The sequence below is a fragment of the Phoxinus phoxinus genome (assembly GCF_949152265.1).
Source record: "Phoxinus phoxinus genome assembly, chromosome: 7".
NCBI classification, from domain to species: Eukaryota; Metazoa; Chordata; class Actinopteri; order Cypriniformes; family Leuciscidae; genus Phoxinus; species Phoxinus phoxinus.
Window position 1 is genome coordinate 15,035,252 of NC_136882.1, and position 19,000 is coordinate 15,054,251.

The 19,000-nt window shown below is 38.6% G+C and overlaps 1 protein-coding gene and 1 long non-coding RNA gene across 4 annotated transcripts in view; both read right to left on the minus strand.

Moving 5' to 3' along the window:
* Positions 1–6,444: 6,444 nt before the first annotated feature.
* On the minus strand, positions 6,445–7,585 carry LOC307001751. Its single transcript, XR_013798313.1, has 3 exons — positions 7,465–7,585; positions 6,793–6,877; positions 6,445–6,615 (listed from the first exon to the last, which is right to left on the minus strand). It is a non-coding gene; the product is annotated as an uncharacterized lncRNA (long non-coding RNA).
* Positions 7,586–9,496: 1,911 nt separating this feature from the next.
* nck2a (NCK adaptor protein 2a) overlaps positions 9,497–19,000 on the minus strand; it is a 61,843-nt gene continuing 52,339 nt past the window's right edge. For all 3 annotated transcript variants that reach the window (XM_079618229.1, XM_079618230.1, XM_079618231.1), the window contains exons 3-4: positions 12,163–12,953; positions 9,497–11,098 (exon numbers count right to left, since the gene is read on the minus strand). In XM_079618229.1, the coding sequence (XP_079474355.1) occupies positions 10,904–11,098; positions 12,163–12,953 (986 nt within the window). In that variant the 3' untranslated portion in view covers positions 9,497–10,903. The remainder of the gene's footprint in view (positions 11,099–12,162; positions 12,954–19,000) is intronic.

The window sequence follows — 19,000 nt, forward strand, 5'->3', positions numbered from 1 at the left end:
AATGTGATAATGAAACAGTGTAGGCTCCAAAACCCTGGTAAAATAAATCCAAATGTCTTTTCACAAAATGTATTTACTGCTGTGCTTACAATTTGAATCATTGATTTACAAAATGTGGGTAACTCTGTATTACACCAGTGTTAAATGTTGCATGTGATTACTTTAGTAATAATAACTATAAATTGTGCTTAATTACATGCAACTAACCCTAAACCCAATCAGAACCCGTACCTGATGTTAATTAAGATTACTCAGTAAAATTATCCCATAGTTTACTCACTCTCAATCCATCCTAGGTGTATATAACTTTCTTCTTTCAGCCAAACACAATCGGAGTTATATTAAAATATATATATTGACTAGGGCTGTGAAACGATTAATTGCATCCAAAATAAAAGTTTGTGTTTACATAATAAATCTGCGTGTACTGTGTATAATTAATTATTTTGTATATATAAATACACACACACATGGTTGTATATATTTAATAAATATTTGCATGTATATTCTGTATATAGATTTATATATAATTTATATTATATATAAATATAAATATTTTATACATAAATAACACATTTTTCTTAAATGTATATAGGCAGGTGTGTGTATTTATATATACAAAATAATTATACACAGTACACACACATATATTATGTAAACACAAACTTTTATTTTGGATGCGATTAATTACGATTAATCGTTTCACAGCCCTAATATTGACTCTTCCGAGCTTTATAATGGGAGTGAATTGAAACTGAGATTTTGAAGCCCAAAAAAAAAATACATTTTATTTATGATGCACTTTACATTTCCACGAAATCTCAAAGTGCTACAGTAACAGGCGGTTTAAAAACAGTCTATGCGATGAATAACAGCAAGACCTCTGCCACGACCGGTGCGCAAAAAAGCGCATCCATCCATCATAAAAGTAATCCATACTGCTCCAGGGGGTTAATAAAGGCATTTTTGTAAGAAAAACATAGAAAACTAAAAACTAGAAACACTGGCTTCCGTACTAAAGAGTTCTGGCTGAAGGGTTCTGAGTTCTGACCCGACCTATGACATTTTGACGAACGCGGAAGCGGTCACGAATTAGAAGTCTACAACGAGAATTTTAAAGAGAAATGTCGGAGGAGCTTGAGTTTGTTGCCCAGCCCTGTATGTTTGAACCGCGAGAAGCGTCTACTCTCACCTAAGCTTATACGCAACTCCTACATCCTACGTCATACGTCAGAACCTGAGTCTCTTGTGAACATGCGGGCGGATGTGACCGGAAGTTAGTCATTACAGTTTATAGAGTTATAAATACTTTTATGATGGATGGATGCACTTTTTTAGGCTTCAAAATCTCATACTATTCACTCCCATTATAAAGCTTGGAAGAGCCAGGATCTTTTGTAATATAACTCCGATTGTGTTTTGGCTGAAAGAAGAAAGTCATATACTCCTAGAATGGCTTGAGGGTGAGTACATGATGGGATCATTTTCATTTTAGGTCGAATAACCCTTTAGGACACCTTGCAATAGTGTAACCAAAATGTGCTTAATGTTGTACTTACAATAAACATAAAAAAAAAAATGGGAGAAAAAGGGACAATATGACTTTGTGGAGGAAAATGTGTGCTGCATATAATTATAACACATCACTTGAGTGAAGGCAAACGTTAAAGGAATACTGGTAGTCAGCTCAAAAGTGGAAATGGTGTCATCATGTCCTTCTTAACCTCAGGAATATTCAATTAAAATGATGACATTTCGCAGTAGATGATCAAATGGGGAGAAAGTGATTGGACGATGACTCACTGAAAGCCCTCTGAGCCGGATGTTCAAGACAGATAACAGAGCCTGATGAGAAAATTAAACCTAGAAACATGGAGCTGTATAGGAGGCCATAAAAGAACACGAAGACAAGTAAATCAGTCGACAGAACCCACCATGTAACATTAATGCCATTCAATTACTCTGCAACTGAGCTTTTCCCTCAGCATGGGAGTAAATCACAATTTTAGACTTCAGGCTTGTGAGAAAACAATTTGCATCACAGCAGTGATGGCAAATCATCTGAAGAAGAGTCATCTTTAAAAACATCTTTAAAGGGCTGTGTGTTTGACATTTTAAATCTTTTAGTATTGTCTTTCAGCATTTACACTTTCTTGATTCATGATTGTATTGTTGTGGACATATAAACTCAGATCTTAATAAACGTCAGTTTTAGATGAAAGCTTCAAAACATAAAAGTTGAAAGAAAATGGTTGCAAAATGTTTATCATGTTTAGTTTATATCTGCATTCCCTATTGGATCAGACTCATAATGCCCATAAAAAGACAAACCTTTCTATGAATTAACATGCATCCCAGGACATTGTGTGTATTGTTACTGTATTTTACATTGTCGTTGTAGTGTATACTCGTTTATGCATGGTTTACGATTGAACTACTAGCTTATATAACTTTATATAATATCATGTTTCATTTCAAAGTGATCCTGTATTAATTTCATGAAAATTGTGCTGAGTTGGGCAGAGTGTAATGACGCACAAATTTAAAATTTTGATTATCCAAATGAGTCAGCTTCCAAACAAATACCTTGTCCCGCTTGAAATTACTCCTTTTTTAACTCTTGCAGGGGTCCTCTGCAAGAGTTAAAAGGGCAATATCTTAGTGACCCTGCCTCTATTCTTTGGCTGCGTCCGAAATCGCATACTCTCTTGAGTAGGTACTTAATTTGAATGAGTAATTATAAAATTCATTATTAAAGAGTGTTCGCTACACGAACAGGTTAATTGATTGTAATGTTAATTCTGCTACTTCAATCTAATTCTTACAACTGATCCATATATGTATAATTAATTATAACGAGTTATGCTTAATTATTCATATTTCCCTTTGAGCTAATTTGCTACATTATATTTATTGTAATTTGTATGTCACTGGTGTCAAAGCATGACTAATTTGGAGAATAGTGTTATATGATCATAACCAGGGCTTGATATTAACTTTTTTGCTCACTGAGGTTTTCCAAAGACACTAGCCACTCAGCAGTTTCATTAGCCACATTTTTGACATTGATACCATGGGGAAAAACTGCCATTTAGATATTTTTAATATTCTCTCATAATTTGTCAGCAGGTTTATTAGGCTGCTTGTCACTTTAAAGCAGCCCTCAGTAAGATCGGGATTTCTTTGTTGTATCCTCGCGTTTTGCTCGGAGGTTTCTCTCTAGAGCTCCCCCCGCAGCTTCGGAATAGATATTTGACAACAACTGTTAAAAACTCGCTGGCTATTCTCAGACACTAGAGGCTTAGTAGATCAACGACATCAAAGCAGATGGAAACTCTTTGCAACGTCGTCTTCATTCGGGTTCCAACAGCGTGAGGGAGCGCAATAATGACAGCATTATAGCAGATTTCTTTTTGCAGTAAAGCAATTCTTTACCTCGCGAGACTTGGGATCACACGATACTTCCAGACGAAGAGGCCGGCGCGCCGCCGGCCCAAAGTTGCAAACGCTGTTTTTCCGCTCACGGGCACCAGGGGGGTGCGAAACCAACATCATTCAACCCAAAATAAGTAATATAACCATTCCAGTGACTCAGAAGTTGATCAGTTAAGGTAAAAAAGTTACTTAGTTCACCTTTAAGATCTGACGCACAGACCCATTATACTGTTGCACATTCAGTTTCTTTCTCAACTATTTACGTTCACTTAAAACATAACTGACTGTGTTTACATGAATACTCACCAAGACAGGCATTTTGACATTATTTTGTGTGTATTTGACTGTTTAAGTGCAATAAGCAGTGAAAAAGAACTCAATTTAGTACTGAAAGGCGGCTTTATGTGCGGGCAAAGTGTGTGAGTAAAAAATCAGCGGGAATTAATCAAATTATGAGCAATACGCGCAATCCCATGACGAAATTCAAGCCCTGTAACACCAACAATATTCATCCGGAGCAAATGAAACACGAGATTGAGGAGAGGCGGGTTTGTGTGTCAACTCGTACAGCTTATCGACGATCTATTCTGCGGAAAATGAGTATTGGAAGCATTTCAGATATTTCAGTTTGCAGTTATGACAACACTACATCGCACTTAGTTTATTATTTCAGATACCTTTTTAAAAGACTGGAATTGAAAAATAAATAAATAATAATAATATATATATATATATATATATTCCACACAACAAAGTGTCCAGTAGTGACTGCATTACACACCACTGCTGAAATCCAAACGCATTTGGCGGGTTGGCGGGTGTTAATGTCAAAGCCCTTATCATAATTAATGATGTAATTATAAAACAGTTTAGGCTCCAAAACTCTGGCAAAATTAATACAAATGTCTTTTGCAAAGTGCATTTATTTCTGTACTGATTTGCAAAAATGTGCTTAATGTTGTGCTTACATTAAACATCTTTGAAGGGCGAGAGAAAAACCTGTAAAAATGATTCAAAGGTGAGAGTAAGGCCGCAAGGGGATGCTCCATAAGGAAAAGACATGTAATAGATACAGTATAACCCAGGCATCTAAAGGAGGGGAAACTTTTCACAGAGGAAGCCCAGTGGGAAAAGACAACGGCATGTTATTTTAAGTCTTCAACTTCCAGCACTGGATGGTCTTCTTGCCCTGGGGTGCTTCCGTAACCTAGAAAACCAGCAATGGGAAAGTGAGCCCAGTAGTTTCTGGTCAAGCGCAGCGTGTCATATCCGCTCTGAGATCGCAACTCGTCCACCCAGCCGTAGAAATCAGAGGACCACAGGTTCCAGTACGGTAGGCTCCTCTTCACCCGGATCTCCCTGTGAGCTGGAACACCTTCCAGACATAGAAACAACAAGGGTGAATCTTCTACTTCAGGCACATTTATGTTAATTTTTTTTTTTTTTTTTTTCAAATGTCTTAGTCCCAGACATGTGATGAAAGTCCATCGTAAAAATATTAGGTAACACCTAATTTTGGTGGTCCCTTCTGAACATTCTGTTGCCTATAAGTAACTGTGCAACTACATGTCAACTAACTTAGAGTATTAGATGACTGTCTGCTTAATATCTGCTAACTCTTTATTATGATGCTCCTCCAACAGACATTATTGTAACTATAAGTAAGTTTGCAAGTACATGTTGACTTATTCTAACCCTACCAGTCTACTAATACGCTATTTATATGTAGGTGCAAGGTTACAGCATCAGAATGTGTTAAAGGGACCATCAAAATAAAGTGAAACCACATATTATTTTGTTAAATTATGCAAATTTAAGTGAAATAAACGATTTCATTATGTATTGCGTGAAAATTATATAATATAAATATAAATTTTTCCCAAACAACTGTCCCTCAGTTGTGGCGTCAACAAATTATTCTGTCCCAAGTAATGCTTTTTTAAAATGTATTATTTATTATTAAGTCCACAGGGCTTAAAGTTTTCATAACTGAAGAAACCCTTAAATATTTAACACAAATACACACACACACAACGAGAGAAGACATAATTTCTCATCAGTGAGAGAATCTCAAATATTTAAGACCGCTGCGAAGCCAATCAAGCAATTGCAAAGGAATAACCTTCAACTGACCAACCATTTCAACACAGTGAAGTACAGTATGTGCTGATTCCACTGATATTGCACTCTTACATAACATTTAGTTATACTTCCACAGTTAGTTTTAAACTTTTTATTGGCAAAAGGCCTGTGTAATTAGCTCCCATAATGCTTTGAGCCAGAATTGCTGGCCAAATGTTTGGATTGTTTTAGTCCGGTGGTGTTAATGGATCTGGCTAAAGCTGGAACAGACCAAATAAGTAATAAATCAAATAAATACTTAAGAATGGTTAATCCCATCAGCAGATGGGAGAAGTGAGATCTTACCTGCTGCACAGAAGAGAATGGTCATGAAGGTGCAGAGGAGCACAAGTATACGCATATGAGACATCACGTCCCCCTGTGTGCTGCTGATCATGGGAGAGAATGATTGCAAAAGTGCCATTTCATTAGGTTTATGATATCACATAATGACATTAATAAGCTCTTATCAGTCAAATAGGCTTAATGCAGCTCTGTGATTTCAATACACAATCATTTAGAAGTTTGGAATTCAAGTTTCTGAAGTTTTTAGTTGGAAAAAATACAGTGAAAGCTCCATTTTTCGCAGGCATTACTCAATGCATCTTGTGTAACCCTTACAACATCATTCTAAGTGCGATTTGAAAATATACGATTAGTACATTTTGGTTCTAACAAAGTGTGAAAATTGCAACAACAATGTAATTTCCTGAAGTATTGATTGAGTATTCACATTTCTAAAGTCTTCTTTAGTTAAATAATACATTTATTTGAACGATAGAAGGGATTATTAACATATTTACTGTCATTTTTTGTTATCAATCTCGCTGAATAGAAATAGTTTTCAAAATAATGCTGTCAGAACCATGAGAGGAAACTTACCTAGAGGCAAGAAGCAGAGAAAGACCCGTACGAGTGAGACTAAACTCGAATGACTGAGTTTCTCTGTCCTCCTCAAATCAGGGTTCTGCTGCCGAACAGCAAATAACAGCAAGAAAAGACGGCACATTCTTCTTCCAAGCCAGACACAACATCTCCTTGTTACTTCAGCGGTGAGGACTGTTTTTGATGGCACCGGCAGAAGAAATAGCCGAGCAGAAGTAGAAGAAAAAAGGATCAGTGGGACATTTAATGGTCACAAATGACATTCATTTTTTTACAAGATTGTATTTACATGACAGATTTCAGGTGTGGGAGTGAAACCCCATGTCATCAGAGAGACAGAGACTAAAGTACCTTCACATCTTCCCTGCATTCATCAGCACAACGGTCATCCTGTCTGACAAAATCACCCAAAGAGAACACCTCGCCAACCACACATCTGTACAAACAGTGCATGTGAATGAGGATTGTGGATCGCTTTTTATTTATTTATATATGGCGAATGATCCAACCCAAAAATAGGTTTGAAAACTGTCCTGTATTAGCAGAAATGTTGGGTTTTTCCCCCCAAAAAATTGTTATGTTCTATTACAGGACGGTGGTACAGTAAGCCAAATTCAGGGCATCAAGTGGTAATCAGAGGCCTAAAAGAAATGTTCACTACAGAATATCCATACATGCATATATAACACAAGAGGATAGGAAGAACATATTTTATATTTTAATGACAGTATATTTATAACAAAAAGGATTTTATTTATCAAAATAAACAGTAAATAGTAGGCGTAGTATTCGTTCCAGTGAAATCACAAAACAAAATGCACACAAACGTGTCTCTGCTTGATACAATCACTGATAAACATAGGCTATTCGGTTTTGAAGAGGAAAAAAACTATTTTTTGTTTTTGTTTTGTTTTTATAATAATTTTAATTAAGGTGGCTCAAGCAATAAAGTTTTTTTTTTCCAGCAATGTCACACACACACAAAAAAATTATTACTGTGTGTTTCCAAAAATATAGACTCACCTGCAGTCTTTACCATTCACATTATACACATTGTCATAACCTATACATAAAAGTACCAAAAAGTATCATGGTATTACCATGGCGTTTTGCACACTACTCAAAATTCTTTGGCTTAGCCAAAGGTGAATTGGGGAGAAGATAGGAGTCATGTAGCCTGGGAAAACCCAGACCACTTACAACTGAGAGGGTCTGGGTTTTCCCAGGCTAGGAGTCATGTGATCATTTCAATGTTTACCTACTGTCTCCCTGACAACGCATGGTGGTGGTCAAGTCTGAAAACTGACACAATCTGAACTTATCGAGAAAAAACTAAAAAGATTTTGAGGTAAGAAAGTACATTTTTTGACCAAGACTATTTTTTGTCTAGTATCTAAACTATTGCAGATAAATAAGTTTGATTTATATTAGATTAAAATTTAGTTTCTTAGGCAAAATGTGATACAGTTTTCCCCTGCTAATTTCAAACTAGTATGCTGCTAATACAGCTAGCTAAACAGTGACTGGCAGGGGTGGGGTGGGTTGTAACACTTCTTATAAGAGAGACAAGGGGTCCAGTCAGTGATCTTCCCAGTGTAGGTTACCGGAGCAGCAATAGAGTTTTATGGAGCCATATGGCAACTCAAAGCCGAAGGAGGTCTGGGTAAAATGTGCCCTATGCAGTCTCTGGGCCCACAAAGCCTGCACTCCTGGGTTACCGGCATTCATTTGTCAGCACTGTGACTCTGATTAAGAAGACACACACACACACACACACACACACACACACAGAGAGAGAGAGAGAGAGAGAGAGAGAGAGATATTTCTTTTTTTGTTAGAAATTTTAGTTTGTGTATCAAGTATACTGTTAAGTAAGTTCGTTCAAGTAGACACATTTACACACACACACACACACACACACACACACACACACACACACACACACACACACACACACACACACACACTTAATCAGACACTCTGTTCCAGAGAGGGATTGAGACATTGTTCTTTTATGTCAATACACCTGTTTTTGAAGCATATCTTATAGTGTGGCATACATTTTTGCTTTTTTTGTGTAATTGTAACAACTTACCCCAGCATGTGTTACAACCTGGGGTAGGTTGTAACGAAGGTACTTCATGTATTTGACACCGACTCACAAGGTCTGGGTCATTATCACACTACAATACAAGATTACTTATTTGTCAAATAAACAAATTAAACATTTTAGTTCAAGAGATTTCAGAAAAATAGATTAAAGGGATAGTTCACACAATTAATGTCATCATTTACCCTCACCCTCATGTTGTTCCAAACCTGTATGAGTTTCTTTCTTCTGTTGAGCATAAAATAAGATATTTTGAAGATTGTTGGTAACCAAACCACTTCGGTACCCATTGACTTCGATGAACGACGAAATGAGACCTTTCTCAAAATATTTTTTGTTTAACAGAAGAAAGTCATATTTGGAATAACATGAGGGTGTAAATGTCAATGATGAAAGTATTCTCCTTTTTAGGTGAACTATACATGCCCCCTTAAAGCACAAGTGGCCCATGTCACACATCATCAAAGTTTACCGTACTACAAACGTCACTTACAACAAACGTCACAGGACCTGCAGTACGTCAGATACCATAAGCAGCAATCATTCTGATAATAATTTCTCTCAAAATTTCTGACACAAAAGTGAATAAATATTCCACAAGGTGTATTTATCACAGTTAGGTAATATGATAATGGATGTTATGTTACTATGCGTAGGAATGAAGGCGCTTTGACATTATCGTCAAAGATAGAGGAAATGGGTCTAAAAGGATACAAATGGGCATACGGTCTGAAAATACATTTTTTTTCTGCTTTACTCTAGAGCTGTCTAATAGTGACATCTACTGGTGAACCTCACACATGCAGATTTTTAAACTATGTGATATTTCTTTTCTTAAAATGTCAATCAGAAGGTGTCGTGATGCACAGATACATTCATTCTCTGCACCACAGAAATCAGTATTGCTGGAAAAATGAGAAAAGAAAGCAGGCAACATCACAGAAGGTCCTTTTACGTTATTCTGCAAAACTTTTATTGAACAAAAGTATTTCAATTCTCACCACACTGTCCTCAATACAGTACCATAATGCTGGATCTAAACGATTCATATATGCACCATATCTTTTTTTTTAATATATATATATGTACATACAGTGGAAAGAAGAATTAAATAACATTGCTCAATAACATTCAGACAAATAGATTTTTTTTTTAAAAATCTGAAAACCCCTTGACCAACACGCTTATTGGTAAACAGAGTAATTGACAAAAGTACAGAAATAAAATCATATTTTTTGTTTTATTACTCTTGAATTAGTGTTCACAATCAACTATGTGTTACTGAGAGCAGAGAAGACGTGTTGGTGAGGTGCGATAAGACATCAACAGTAGCAGAACTGGAAGTGGGTGGCACATTTGGTTGAAAGGACACGCATTCGAAAACTCTCAAACTACTCTCTCTTAGAAGCTACAATCTCGTTTCATCCCGGTCTCCTTTAACGCCTGTCGTAACTGCGGCATTTATCTCCCTTTATGAAGTACCCTGATTCTGAAGAAACCCTGAAGTGACTCGGGATCCAAGAGAAATACCTGGAAAGCTGTGTATGTTCGCATTGTAGAAGTCCAAACACTGCCTTCATGAATGCTGGACGGACTGTAGATGCAAAACCAGTGTCTGTAAAGGCTCATTAGATGGGACAGCACCGCTTTATTTCAGGGCGAAATCGGACTGTCATTTCAACTATTGGATCGGATTTGGATTCAACCAGTGTGAACGCACTGAAATGTAGCGTGGTCTTCGTATGAGCTCTATGAATGGAGTCTTCAGTTGGGAACCAGATCGCACTCCTCATTCTTCACATGGCCATCTGCTCTGAAGAATCAAGGTTAAGACATGCACATGTGACATGAATCTATTCTCCTCTGATAATTCAGTACAATAGCTACAATTGTGCGTACTGTAAATGCTCTTTCAGGCAGAGAAATGTAAACCAATATAATGCGGGTTGAGGTTGTGGATTCTACCAGCAACAGGAAGAGCAAGAGAACAGCTGTCCAAAGAGAGTTCTACAGATGTTGCTTAGTGAGGATGGCATTTTGTCTGTCTTTACTAAAATCTCCAAGGTGGCTGTAAATCACTTTTTTTTTTAAACGAAACAGGACGCATATATCAAGGATGGACATCTCTTTTCAAAAGAAGGATAAAGTTGCTACTGCTCCCTACTAGCGTGGAGGCGATGTAGAGTTAGAAGTCCTTGAAGTTGGTTGGGAAAGGAGCCTATCTTCATCATCCCCTCAGTCAAGGGTTCAGTGAAGTCAGATGAGTGTGCAGGAAGAGAAAAGAAAAGATAGAGAAGAAGAAAACAGAGGTGCACGGGGGAGGAGGTAACGTCCGTTAAAACAGTGGCAGATTCAGGCAAGGGGCTTGACAAGGTAGAGTTTGTCTCCTTGCTCACTGGTGAAGATGGGCGCTTTCTTGTAGTGCTCTACCAGCTCCTCCATACTGCTAAAACGCCGCTGGCCGATGCAGTACACTCCGTCCTGAAGCTGCACCTTGAAGTGCTTGTTCTTCCCCGCAGCCTTCAGAGAAATGGAGAAATCACTGGGCTGGAAAACAACAGGGAGAGATACGGAGAGAGAAATTAATGGGAGATTGTTGCTGCTGCTTCTACATGCCTAACACCAGATGGCAGCATTGATTTAAATAAGGCCACATAACAGCCAACATAGCATTCTTGGGCACCAGAATCTGATCTAAGATTTCTTTAATGAAATATAATAATAATAACACCATCTTGAATTATTATTTCTGATTTATAAGTTCTTTCCTTCCTAAATCACTGATCACTGAAAAGCTGATGGCTAGCTTCTTTTTCTTTTTTTTATGTGAAATGCTTTTTTCTATCTTTCTTTTTAATAACTGCTCCAAAACGACAAATTATATGCACAATAGTTATTGACAAATTATTTTTGAGAGCACAAAGCAACAAAATTGAAATTAAAATGTCACATGCTGAAAACTATGGCATTGAAAATGTGTCACAGTAAAGGACCGTTCAGACAGCTTTGTTAATTATAATTGGAGTGATTTAGATTTTCATGTTGCTACGATCCACTCACATCTGGTGTAGACTTATGGTTGCCAAGATTTGCAACTTGGTGCATTACTATAGAATTCAAATAACATGTGGCCACAGGTGCGTAAATGTATGGTAATCCAAACAAGGGAATTTGTCCTCTGCATTTAACCCATCCAAGTTAGTGCACACATTAGGAGTGTTGGGTAGCGAACGAACACACACACACGGAGCAGTGGGCAGACAAATCACACACACACACACACACACACGCACACAGCAGTGGGCAGCCAATCACTGTGGCGCCTGGGGGGCGATTGGAGGTTAGGTGTAAGATTTTGGTCATACTGGCCACCCCTACACAATTTGAAGTCAAAGTCTCAATGGAATTCAAATAAGTTGTGCAAGTTTCATGGTTTATTCAGCACTGTCCAAATAGATCTGTCGTCACACAATACAGTCAGTGGGTTGTGCAAGTAAACAGATCCACTATCCTGGGGCTAAATAAGACTGCATTACTACGTGAAAGGTTGTTTGCAACAGGCAGTTTGGCATATAGATGTAAGCGAACTGTTCATAATCATTTTAACTTACCGAAGACTCACTGTCCCGTATCAGAAAGTCCCCTTCCGCTCCTCTCTCATTAAGCGCACACTCTGCTTGATGCCGTGTCACGTTACCATAATACCAATCCTTTCCAGCAAATTTGCCTGTGCGTGAGGGCACCATGTGACTGATGTGAGGCGAGCCGTGACTTGACCCTAAGCCCTTCGCTACTGGCCCATCATTGAGCACTACCACATAGTTCTTGGGCACAAGGCCGACCACGCCGCGGCTGTTTTTACACCTCCACCACTCTGGGTCATTCTCTGGCTTTTCCATAACCTCCATAGTCTCGCCCTTCTCAAAGTTCAGTTCCTCTTCTGTAACGGAGCTGAAGGGATACAGAGTTTGGACCACATGCAGAACAGAGCTCCCGGAGCCTCCTGGTCGGCCGTTGGCCATCGCCACACCTTGCCCAACCTTCAAAGACCGGAAGCCCCCCAGAGTGTCCCCAAAGACCCCGTCATTGTCTGCGTACCCCACCTCCTCTTGGACATAGTTGGATGGAAACCAACCAACACGGCCGGCAAAGCTACCCCTCCACCAGCCGTCACTGCACTTCTCCATGACCACCACCCTCTCCCCTTTAACAAGGTTGAGTTCGTCTTCACGCTCGGCTGCGTAAGAGAACTTCACCAGTGCGGGAATGTTCAGGTCATAGATCCGCTCGGCCCCGCCCCCTCCACCCCCTCCTGAGCTGCCATTGGATGGGTATTCTGCCTCTGTGCTGGGTGTGGGAGATGGATCACGAGCACTGGTCTTCCTTTTTGTTTTTCCCAGCCCTGAGAGGAATAGAAAGAGCAGAAAAATAAGGAAGTGAGAATCTGCAAAAAACGACTGATTCATTTGAGTCTACAGATCATTGATTTGATGATAAACAGACGACATGCCTTTTTATTGCAATGTACTTGGATTCAGTGATCAGAACGACAACAATTGAATGGTTCTTTCAAATGAATCGGTCACAAAGACAGAAAATGTATTGCTTTAATGGTACAGTATGTGTTTTTTCAAAATTGTTGTTGAACACTGTTTAGCCTATATTTTAAATCATTGCCTGATCATATTCCCTTCTTTTTACAGTGATATTCCTCTGAGCTTTTCTCTTTTGTAATGTCTCTCTCTCTCAGTCATTTCCTTTCTTCAAGTCTCCCTCTTGCTCAGCTCACTCTCCTTCCCCATCCTGAGTGGACACGCCCCCTTCTGCTGATTGGCTCACTCTCTCTCCACTCCCATCATGAGTGAACACTCCCCCTTCTGCTGATTGGCTCACTCTCTCTCCTCTCCCATCATGAGTAGACACGCCCCCTTCTGCTGATTGGCTCACTCTCTCTCCTCTCCCATCATGAGTGGACACACCTCCTTCTGCTTATTGGCTACACGCTTGTTGTGGTGCTGGGTACGATACACATTCAACAGCATTTTCAAAAATCACTTACTGCACCTTTAATGCCAAATGGGACACAATTATTTGCCAATCTGTTGGCGATACGACTGTTGCAGAAATCCCAGACTTCTCCTTTAAATTCCTCACAATTCTCATTCCTACTCTCTAAGCACAGACTGCCAAGTACCCTGAAGTTCCCTGATGTCTTGAAGCATTACATTTTCTCCTACTATATACCACCACTTCTGAGCAAATAGAAGCTGATCTACTCAAGATTAGTGATCTGACAGAGCAGTTTGTGTTAAAGGCCAAGGAGGAAAGTAAACACTTGAGTCCTGGGGGTGCATTGGGAACCATGGAAGAAAAGAGAGATTAAGGATTAAAGACTTTTAAATTCAGCTTTAAAGAGAAATGGGATTACTATGATCTGATTATCTAACAAAGGAACAAGTAACCTAAAACAGACAATGGTTTGAGCACAGATCCTAAAAACATGCACGTTCATCACTATCACAAAAAAGATGAGATGAGATCTAAACGGTATGACAATTTCAAATCCCAATTATAGTGACCAAAATTATAACGGTTATCAATATTATCATGGTATTGTTAAAATGTGATGGAAATATACAAAAAGTACAGATACACACATCAAATATGGTTTTCATGACAATTAAAATATAAAAACGGGTCAAACCAGTGACTCGTCCCTATTAATAACCTGGTGGTGTGTAAGGTTAAAATCTAGTGTTCTTTTATATGATAGAGGTCAAAAACTGTGTTAGCAAAACCAGATCAGCTCACACAGGTCTTTACCCATTTTCCAATTTTGCTCTGCATATAAACACGTTTACCAGCATTCTGCCTGCGTATTCAATGTCTTGTGCATGTTTTGGTGACAAAACAAGAAAAAGCCTTATGATTTAAAAATGTTGTTGTTTGGTTTTTATAATGAGCATGTCAATACATTCATTCTCTAAATGCCAGTGAAATAGACAGGGACCCTGCCGTATCCTAAGAAGGACCCCAGTTTGCATCTCAGTGTCTTGACAGGCAGCCAAAAATAAGCCCTCTCACTTGTTCCCAGGTAACAGAGGAGATCTGCCACTGCCTCCTCTACTGATCCCATGCAGACACGTACAACACATAATCAAAAGCTTCATGTGTGTGCATGTGCGCGTTCAGTGTGCTGTCACTGCAGGCAGAGTACATTTCCAACTTTTATATTTATAGAATTTCCACCTTCGATACGATACCTTGAAAAAATATCTATATTTGATACCATTTTCGATACCACTGGGAAAACTGCCAAATATAGCGTCTTACAGAATATTTGTTATTATCTCATAATTTTTTGATAATTTTGGAATTTTTATAGCATACACACAGAACAGGGAGCCTTTATTTAATTGTTGAACTGAATCTACAACAACAAAAAAACAGTCAGTAATAAAATAAGAACAAATAAACAAATTGCAAACGATTGCTCAAATAAATACAATAGAATAAAAATATACATGAAATAAACATGGCTTTAAGTTGTTCAGGTGTTAAGAAATAGGCCTTCTACTGAAATGAAAGTAATTCATGTAAAATAATACTGGATAGTCTTCATTGTAAAAACTGAACACCGATTAATGCTTACAATTATAGTTACAAAAGCTATTCAGTCAAGAGCAGCGAGTGATTTTGACAGACAGCAGCAGGTTTATTAGACTGCTGTCACTTTAAGAGTGTATGAACGGATCCAACATATCCAACATACTGTTACTCCATGTGTGTTTTCTCTCAACAATTTACTTTCCAAAACTGACTATATTTACCTGAATACTCTGCAAGACAGACATTTTGACAATTTTGTATGTTCAGTATTTGACCATTTAAATACAACAAGCCACGAAAATAAGTAAATTTGGTACTCGCAAGCTGTTTGAGAGGCGGCTTCATGCGAGCGGCACTTAGATTAATGGTGTGCGTGCTTTTGGTGTGAGCTCGAAACCTGCAAGTAAAATTGTCCACAATACACCCAACCCGATGCTGAAATTATGGCCAACACCAACACTATTCAACCGGAGCAAATGAGACAAATGAATAAGAGGAGACAGGTGTGTGTCACCATCGGAGAGAAGAGAGAGCGAGAATGCATAGCTGGTATCGGTGTATCGATACTGCAGAAAAGGAGTATTGGAACGGTTTAAGATATTTCAGTATCGATACATATCAAAGTATCAATATGTTTGACAACACCAGTACATACTGTAGTGTACTGAGGTGTGGAAATTGACCCTTCGCAGGGAGTTTGATTGACAGGCGATCTCTTCACCAGATTATACTTCACCATCCGCCATTTTGTCTGACAAAGCTGTCAGGAAAGTTAGTAGATAAACATGGGAGGATTTGAACTTGAAAAACGGAGTGTACTGACGCCTTTCCGCGGTTACAACGACATTCCTTCTTATGTTCATTCATGTTTATTTGATGCTATAAATTAACTAGAAGGAAGAGATGATCGCTTCACGAGCAGCTTTAACTGGTGCTCTACAGCGATCTGTCAGACACATTAAAGAGCCACAAAACGGTATTTATTGTTTAAATTTCTTTTAAAAAATTACCAAATTTGAAAGGTGAGACTTTGTTTAATATCAAAAGTAACCCGGTCTGTCCTGTCTGTCAGCGTGTTGTCAGTGTTTTCTCTGCTCCGCGATGTATTTTTCACTGTGTGAGAACATGGTGTGGCGTGAGAGCGGCGTAGCTTGTCGGACATAGTAACAGTAACTAAAGGGGACGGGTCTTTGCGGACGGTCAATTGAGCTGAGGCCTGGTAACTCCTTGCACACTACAAACCCCAGCTGTCTGTGAGCAACAAAAAGCGCAATGGGCCTCCCAGGCAACAGGGGGCAGTACGCTGGAGCTGCTTCAAACTGATAAGACTTGGAAAGGTGCAAGGGAAGGATGAGAAAAATCTCTAAAGAAACTCATCTTGACGTGAGTTGACAGGAGAAAGAGAAGTCAGTTTGGCAAGTAATGATGCGCAGAATAACAGAGAACATTTAATGTCTGTCACAATTCTCTAGGAGCCTATCAAATGAACTGCAAAGCTTTCACAAATGCATTCATGCGTGCCTGCACATACACATACACACAAACATCTCTTGCACGCGAGTCGCATGACTAGGCACTAACATATATATGTGAAGACAAAAAAAAAGAAGCCCCATTTTCCATTAGTCCTCAACTCCTGGGTCCTTGACCACTGAAGTACACTTAACAGGTAATTCCCATAGGAATGTCAGTCTCACACCACACTGCACATTAACCTGGAAATACCTCTGTCAACTCTGAGGTAAGAAGTAACAGGCAGGACTTTAAAGTAAGATATATCAACCCTTTGCAGTCTAGAAAATAGGGATGGGCTTGAGTACCTGAGTACCCTGAAGTAGGAACAATGATCAATCATGATACAAAGTTATTAACGTGAATTAAAATTTAAGCAAATGTATTTGTTCTTACTGATGCTATACATGTTCATTTCGGAATAAGGGTTACACAGAACTGCGTAAATTTTATACATGCCCCGGCAATGACAATATATGTAGATAATTTCAGGACAAGTCTGTTAAAAACTTTAAACTATCCGAATGTGCAGATCCTTAGATCTTAAGCAAAAGCTTGTCTGATAATATAATGGATAGGAATAGTTGCTAAGATACGATTGGTCAGTAACATTTTTAACGTGGGGCCTAGCAAAGCGTCAGTTAGCATCAGTGCTCTAAACAGTGACTTGCAGTCTGGAGCAGTAGCAGCATTCAAATCTCTACAATGAGGGAGTGACCAGGACTGCAAACAAGAACAGTTAAAAGTCAATCTTCCAGTTCAAAGGGAGCAGAAACTTCCCCTATGCTGGAACTCTGAGACTGTGTTGGCTGATAGTGCTGTGTGCTTCTGAGGCTCGGGCTGACAGGGAATGAACACTGCAACACACACAGAACAGAGACCTTTTGGGAAATCTAGAAATAGAAGCACGTCCCAACACCAGTGACAAATACGTGAGAGGAACGCCTGAGAAGGCTTAAAAAAGGAGCAGAATGAAGACAGAAAAAAAATCTATGAAAACTGAGTGCAAGCAGTCTTTGAGGTGAAGCAATGTGAAACCTCTTTTCAAAAGTCCCAAAGAAAGATGAAGCTGTTGATTTGAGTAGAGATTTAAAGAGCTGATTTTATCCATCTCAAGTGACAAAAACATGGCACACCATTCTGCAAGTAATACAATAACAAAGACTCCCTCATGGCCGTTCCAACACATCCATTTTAACACAGCCAGACAGTATTATTACACTATTCCACAAAGGCACTCACACAACTGTATACCCACAAAGCCCTAATTCCTACTTTTACAAGTTGGCAAAATAACCGTCCATCAACTCACATTTCCGGAAAGCAATCACCACTTTCTTCTTAACCTTTACACCTTCGGTTAATGCTCGGCCTTCTGTCCAATATAAAAATGACTTCTTAAGAGGCAAGATCATCCAACCATCAAAGCTGCAATAATGGTGCTCCCCCTTCCATTATGCTGTGCATTAAGATCCAAACCACAATATTACCCAAATATCTTTTCATTCAATTAACTCCCCATCTATGTGATTAGCTTGGAACTTATCCCACAGTAAACCTGCAGGCTCCATTTGCCATTCATTGAGTCCTGCCTCTATTAAGGAAATACAATGTTGCACATTAAGAATGTTTTAGACAGGGAGATTGTTCATATCGTAGCACCACATCCACATAATGCAGTGTTGATATTTTAGAAGGTGATAGAACCGTTGATCTATATAAATGACTGGATTGCTCATTGTGTTCTAAACTGCTAGCAGGCGGTGAAGCCACCGGAAGAGTGCGAGCGGCCATCTTACTATTCCCAACCGACAGGGGGCATTCATTGACTTATAGCCAAAACATTGACCCAAAATAACCCCATTTTCCATGGATCAGTCACACATAAATAGTTTTTAAGATATGTATGTACAAGACATTAATTGATACTTCGAACATTATCTGTAACGTTTATGGTCTATTCGGGCAGGATTAGCGATATAGAAATCGATAAGATGGGTGTTGTCTTCCGCACACTGCTCACACAACTGAAATAGATTTCTTTATGAACGTAATTATGCTGGAAATATTAAGCATGAACTAATCTGGGATTATTAACAGAAATTGATTCAAATATATATTAAATATTACAAATATTTTAACACAATTGAATCATTTAAAGTTACTGTATGAATAAAATCAAATATAAGATATCTATACAACCACAGTGAATAGAATCACAGAATCATTTTGACATTTGTAATACATATACACCCCGTCCGTCACCCTGATCTGATATTCACTACTGTATAATGAAGATGAACGTAACTTTTAATAAGCAGGGTAAAT